A 7,500-nucleotide genomic window follows, 5' to 3' on the forward strand; every position below is an offset into this window, starting at 1 on the left:
ACCCATGTGGCCCTCGAGAGTGGGGAGCAGGCAGCCCTGTCCCCGGGAATCGGCACTCCGCAGGGCGGCCATCAGTGGCAACGTCCTCGCCCTGCCGCCGCACCACGTCCCCACGGGCAGGAGTGTCCGGGTCTTCATCTGTGCCAACCCTGACGGTAAGACACCACTGGCCAGGGATCAAATCTGCGAGTCCAGATGACTCTGAATAAACTGTTTTAGTGATGACCTAATCTGCAGAAAAGTAGGATGCTGCGCGTCACAGTTTGTTCCTGGCGCATGTGTGACCTGTTACGCGCACGATGATACCTAAGTCATTGCACTTTTACCCATTTCCGACAGAAGATATGGTATATTACCTGTAAAAAAATGTATATAAGTCAATGTTTATATGACCCCCTTTCCAACAGTCCCTTAGTTACCACTTATTTGCAGGTATACCTCTTTTATACATATCAGTGGGTAACTTGTGAATTGAGATGGGTGGGGTTGTTGTTAAACCTGTTTGCAGTCCAAATTAGCGAGGTATTAAACAATGGAAGTGTTAATTAATTGACCTGCAAAAAAGCGGAGAACCATTCACACAGACCCAAAACCTGTACTTTGGTTACAGGAATAACATGTCTGTGAAAATGCACAAATTATATATATGTCTCTAGGCCGCTTTTATTTTGTAGTGTTGTTTTTCCTTTATTTAACTAGGCAAGTCAGTTAAGAACAAACTCTTATTTTCAATGACGGCCTAGGAACAGTGGGTTAACTGCCTGTTCAAGGGCAGAATGACAGATTTGTACCTTGTCAGCTCAGGGGTTTGAACTTGCAACCTTCCGGTTACTAGTCCAACGCACAAACCACTAGGCTAACCACGCCCCATGTCAAATATACTAACAAAATGGTCTTAAAATGCAGACGTGGTAAATTTGTGGGATTTTGGTCTGTGGGTGAAAGGGATATTACAGACGTGAAGATTGATTTAGAATTCGAGCTGCTCATGAGCAAATGTATTTCATATCATTTCCAATATTTATGTCAGATCGTTCCAGTTCCTGAGAAAAAAAAGGAGCGTTGAACAATGTAGGTATGTCATTTACTGTGTCCCCATCATGATGGTCCCAATGGTCCATACAAACGACAGGACAGGAGAGTGACATATCACGATACTCTACCAGCCCTGTCACTGACTGACACAGAGTGTTCCCGCGTCCAACAGTCAGTCACTAATGGTATTGTTCAATTCAATTAGGACGCGCATCAGCGCCGTAGACATTAATGAGCCAAACCCACTCGACTGGAGAGGATAGACCGAGATTATGCTTGTAGTTGTGTAGTTATTCTACCGTTCGGTCAACAACGGTTATATGGATTAATTAGCCAATTATAATATACGTCACTTCGTTTTGAAAAGTAATTTTAATCATATGGGATTCTGGTTAATCTCAAGCGATGTTTTAATACGTTGTGAGGTAGGGATTTTCCTAACAGTTTGTGAGGAAAACGTCAATGACGCGCAAGGCTGTGGGGTCGGAGGGGGGATAGCATGCACTTGCAGAGCTGCTGAATACGGCCTCGGGTCGGGAAGTAAAAATAGGCTTTCTAAAAACGGAGTAAACAAAGCAAGAGAACTAGAGTAGCCTAGACACAAACAGAGAGGGTGAGATGAAGGGCGAGATGGAGAAAGGGACGACGACGCACTCATTGACAAAAAAAAAAATAGGGCCAAAAATGCAACAACTGTCAACAGAGTGATCAAATGACCTAAAATTCCTCTGGTTTTGTCCCAGTTTTTATCCATATCCAATGGCAAACACAGTAGAAGAAACGTGCCACCTGTTGCTGGTCCAATCATTACATTTCACCTGCAGTAACTCTGAAGATGCTTAGGAATCAGAGGTCCAATAGGAATACATGGAAAATATGAAATGCATTTGAAATATTTGCCCGTCCATTTCAGGAAGGATATTGACACACTGTTGACTAAAGGTTGCTATACGTTATACAAAGGGTGGGTCTAATCCTGAACGCTGATTGGTTAAAACAGCATTCCAGCCGGTGTCTATTCCACGAGTTACCACCGGCTAAATCTATGACATTAAAGTGCCTATTTATTCTGTTCCATCTGACTGAGCAATCCACCGTCTCATCAGCCCAGCCAGGCAATTTATAAACTTGATCTCCACTATAAAAATCATCTAGACATTATCTCACATTTCTTTTAGACATTTAGTTTTCAACAGAGGTGATTTGTATAAACCTTGCTGTCTGTCTGTCTGACATTTGCAACATTGTTTTAATATTCAAATTCGATCTCCAGCTGTCCCATAGTATTAATGTCAGGAGTCAGAACGAGACAGACAGGCAGGGCAGCATTTCTCAGCCAGTCGAATAAACGAATCAGCAGGCATAATTGTTATGGATATACATTATACAAAGAAATGCCAATTGAAAAAAAGGTAAAAACGGAAGAACGTGCAGCTAGTTTGCAATCTATCCAGCTTCAGTTTGAAGTGATTGTGTTAGCTGTTTTGTTGGCTAGCTCCTCTGAAGAACAGTGTCCTGACAAGTGAGCACATGTTCTATGCCAGGTGAAGTTGCGCCTCATTAGCTCATTGTTATGGATGCAGCTAAATAAATCACTAGAAAACAGCTAGGATTGTTCAATTTTTTTCCATTTTCACCTAAAATGACATACCCAAGTCTAACTGCCTGTAGCTCAGGACCTAAAGCAAGGCTAAGCATATTCTTGAAACCATTTGAAGGGAAACACTTTGAAATTTGTCGAAATGTGAAATTAATGTAGGAGAATATAACACATTAGATCTGATAAAAGATAATACAAAGAAAAACATGTGTTTTCTTTGAAATGCAAGAGAAAGGCCATTATATGACTTAGGAGTCTAGTCGCAATTTAGATTTTGGCCACTAGATGGCAGCAGTGTATGTGCAAACTTTTAGACCGATCCAGTGAATCATTGCATTACTGTTCAAAATGTTGTATCAAGTCTGCCCAAATGTGCCTAATTGGTTAATTGATACATTTTCAAGTACATAACTGTGCACTCTCCTCAAACAATAGCATGGTATTCTTTCACTATAATAGCTACTGTAAACTGGACAGTGCAGTTAGATTAACAATAATGTAATCTTTCTGCCCATATAAGACATGTCTGTGTCCTGGAATGTTTTCTGTTACTTACAACTGTCATGCTAATCACATTATGGCACGTTATCTCAACCGTCCCGGTATAGAGACACCAATCCAAATGTAGCTACAGTGCTGTTATTCTGTCTGCAATGTTTGACAAGACTGTCAGTTAGCCGTAGTTGACTAGCTAGCAAGCAAGGGATAAGAACGTTACCAGCCAGTATGGCAATGGAACATTTAGAACCAACGACTGGGTCGCCATAGATACAGAACAGAAAGACTGAACAACTGGGTCGCATCTCTGACAAGCGAACTGATCAAATGAACGACCAGCTGGCTTGGGTAGCCACCCTAGATTTGTGTCAGGACTATATCTTGTGGAAGGATTAAATAATATGAATAAATTCATCAAAATAATGCTTTTAATTAAAATATGTAAATCATTATCTGAATATGTTGGTAACCCGTTGTATAAAAGTGATAATGCCCTCGAAGCCGGTGTTTGGAGGATATATTGGCACGGTTTGCCGCCCCTCGGTTTCTGGGGCATTATCACTTAGAAGACTTTACATTACGTCATACAGAACTAGTCAGAACTAGTATTGTGAATTCATGATAATGGTGCTGGGAGGTAGATATTGATTCTACACCCATACACAGATACTTTGTGTTGGGGGGGGGAGAGAGAGAGAGAGAGAGAGAGAGAGAGAGAGAGAGAGAGATAAGGGGAGAGAGAGAGAGGGAGACAGAGAGAGAGAGAGAGAGACAGAGAGAGAGAGACAGAGAGAGAGAGAGAGACAAAGAGAGAGAGAGACAGAGAGAGAGAGAGAGAGAGAGAGCAAGAGAGAGAGAGAGCGAGAGAGAGAGCGAGAGAGGCAGTGGAAAGAATCAACCAAAAAAACAGAGCAAATTGGAATGTTACTTGGCCCCAAACAGTCTTGCTATTGCGAGAAGCCGCCATAGGCACACCTGGCTCTCGAGAGAAGCCCCACAAAATTAGGTGAAAACTGAGCTGCACTTCCTAACTTTCTGCCAAATGTATGATCACATTAGAGATACGTATTTCCCACAGATCATCCAGATTCACAAATCATTTGAAAACAAATTGAACATGGATAAACTCCCATATCTGTCGGGCAAATATGCAGTGTTCAATCACAGCAGCAAGATGTGTGGCCCGTTGCCATGTTAAAGAGGTAACCAGTGGAGCACAAACAACATTGTAACTACTGCCAATTTCAGTTTATTTGTCTTCACCTACTATTCGTGCTAAAACACTGTACATAGATGGTAATATAACACCTTGATATGTCTTCATCTTCTTGAAACCTTTTTGAGTGCAATGTTTACTGTTCATTTCTCTATCGTTTTTTGTTGATGTTGTTTTGCGTCTTTTCACTTTTATTCATTGTTTATTTTGGTAATGTAATTACATGTTTCTCATGCCAACAAAGCCCCTTTGAACTGAATAGAGAGAGAGAGAGAGAGAGAGAGACAGAGAGAGAGAGAATTCACACCTTCATTGTCTGTGATCAGCACCAAGTGATTATCAACTCTATGGACTGGATAGTGTTTTTCTAGAAGTAACACACCTTGCACTGTTGGTGGAGTGCTGTTCCACTAGAGGGCGAAATTTCTGCACTACACTAAGTTAAAGTCGTTTTGGCAAAGATGGAATAATAATATGTTATTAAGTAGAGTAATCTAGAACCCATAGGGAGAGTGATCTAGAACCTATACTGAGAATGATCTAGAACCTATAGGGAGAGTGATCTAGAAACTATAGGGAGAGTGATCTAGAACCTATAGGGAGAGTGATCTAGAAACTATAGGGAGACTGATCTAGAACCTATAGGGAGAGTGATCTAGAAACTATAGGGAGAGTGATCTAGAAACTATAGGGAGAGTGATCCAGAACCTAAAGAGAAAGGGATCTAGAACATGTAGGGAGAGTGACCTAGAACCTATAGGGAGAGTGATCTAGAACCTATACTGAGAATGATCTAGAACCTATACTGAGAGTGATCTAGAACCTATAGTGAGAGTGATCTAGAACCTATGGGGAGAGTGATCTAGAACCTATGGGGAGAGTGATCTAGAAACTATAGGGAAAGTCATCTAGAACCTATAGGGAGAGTGATCTAGAACCTATAGGGAGAGTGATCTAGAACCTATAGGGAGAGTGATCTAGAAACTATAGGGAGAGTGATCTAGAACCTATACTGAGAATGATCTAGAACCTATACTGAGAGTGATCTAGAACCTATAGGGAGAGTGATCTAGAAACTATAGGGAGAGTGATCTAGAACCTATACTGAGAATGATCTAGAACCTATAGGGAGAGTGCTCTAGAACCTATAGGGAGAGTGATCTAGAACCTATAGGGAAAGTGATCTAGAACCTATAGGGAGAGTGAATTTGAACCGATAGGGAGAGTGATCTAGAACCTATAGGGAGAGTGATCTAGAAACTACAGGGAGAGTGATCTAGAACCTATACTGAGAATGATCTAGAACCTATACTGAGAGTGATCTAGAACCTATAGGGAGAGTGATCTAGAACCTATAGTGAGAGTGATCTAGAACCTATAGGGAGAGTGATCTAGAAACTATAGGGAACGTGATCTAGAACCTATAGTGAGAGTGATCTAGAACCTATAGGGAGAGTGATCTAGAACCTATAGGGATAGTGATCTAGAAACTATAGGGAAAGTGATCTAGAACCTATAGTGAGAGTGCTCTAGAACCTATAGGGAGAGTGATCTAGAACCTATAGGGAGAGTGATATAGAAACTATAGGAAAAGTGATCTAGAACCTATAGTGAGAGTGATCTAGAACCTATAGAGAAAGTGATCTAGAACCTATAGGGAGAGTGATCTAGAACCTATAGGGAGAGTGAACTAGGTGTATAAGGCACACTAGGGGAATGGAATTCACTTCAGATATAGTGCGCACTAAGGAAGAGATGACCTTAAGTATGGTCTACTTATGCTTTACCAGAGATAACTACAGTATCATAACAGTTGTACTGTGTCTGTAGATGTTTCTGGCCCACTGGGCCCTCTTCTCCAGATGTGATTCAGTGTTTCAGATTGATGTGTTCTCTGTCTGGTAGTGACCTATAGCCTATGATGTACAGTCGTGTCACTGCCCAGACTAGTGTAGTCAAAGACCATAGACCGTCCTCTCAGTCCCCTGTTGATGATTCTGCATTTAAGAAGCATCTTACCAACCACTGTAACAATGTTACTGCTGCTACTTATTAAAGGGACAATATGTAATTCTGGAATTCTTTAAGTATCAATGGCTTTATGGTTAATTTAAAAGTCCAAAAAGGGATGTACAAATCCCAGATTGCCCTTTTAAGGACTCTTTGAATGTAGGTTATGGGCACAATAAAACATTGAAGCTGAGATGATTTTGCTGAAAGCCAAATAAAAAATGTTGTTCCAGTATAGTTCATACCTGTCACGCCCTGACCTTAGAGCCGTTTTATTTCTCTATTTGGTTAGGTCAGGGTGTGATTTGGGGTGGTTATTCTATATTGTCTATTCCTTTGTTTTTGGCCGAGTATGGTTCCCAATCAGAGGCAGCTGTCTATCGTTGTCTCTGATTGGGAATCACACTTAGGCAGCCCTTTTTCCCACTTTCTGTTGTGGGATCTTGTTTTTGCACAGTTGCTGTTACCCCTTCAGAACTTTACGTTCGTTTATATTTTGTTTGTTTTTTGGTGTCGTTTTTAATAAAATAAAAATGTACGCCTACCACGCTGCACCTTGGTCCATTCATTCAGACCAACGTAACAACAGATCATTAGTTTGTTCGACCTCGTAAGATCTTTTTTGTGTCGATAAAATGTGTTATGTGAGAAATGGCGGCAGAAATATTGACACAATTACCATCATGTCGAAGTAAACTTGGAGTCACGCGATGATATGGTGCGTGGTCCTCCCACTATGACTTGGGAAAGCGTGCAGTTTATTAGGCTGCAGATGAAATAAGTTACGATGAACTACACAGGGGAGGTGAAAGGTCAAAGTGATCTTAAAGCACCATTCCAATAAATAGCGAGGTTCTGATTCTGGAGACATGATGATCGATGCCTGACTGCTGTTTGACAACCACAAAATATTCTCGCCCTTAATTAAGACTGAAGGGGTTCGATGCGTATTCCTCCTACCGCATGTCATCCAATGAGATGTTCAATTTTACCCTGGAATTATTTTTCTCATTTTATTTTTGATGTGCTTTATCAGCCTTTAATAGCCTTTAGTAGCATTTAGTAGCCTTTAGTAGTCTTTATTAGCCTTTAGTAGGCTTTATTAGCCTTTAGTAGCCTTTATTAGCCTTTAGTGGCCTTT

The 7,500-nt window shown here is 41.0% G+C and overlaps 1 protein-coding gene across 1 annotated transcript in view; it reads left to right on the forward strand.

The window, feature by feature from the left end:
• LOC110500761 (NACHT and WD repeat domain-containing protein 2) overlaps positions 1-7,500 on the forward strand; it is an 87,735-nt gene that overhangs the window by 1,310 nt on the left and 78,925 nt on the right. The window contains exon 2 of the mRNA XM_036958270.1: positions 1-155. This exon is cut by the window's left edge and continues 17 nt beyond it. Within this exon, the coding sequence (XP_036814165.1) occupies positions 5-155 (151 nt within the window). The 5' untranslated portion in view covers positions 1-4. The remainder of the gene's footprint in view (positions 156-7,500) is intronic.

Source organism: Oncorhynchus mykiss, chromosome 21 (genome assembly GCF_013265735.2).
Source record: "Oncorhynchus mykiss isolate Arlee chromosome 21, USDA_OmykA_1.1, whole genome shotgun sequence".
NCBI lineage: Eukaryota > Metazoa > Chordata > Actinopteri > Salmoniformes > Salmonidae > Oncorhynchus > Oncorhynchus mykiss.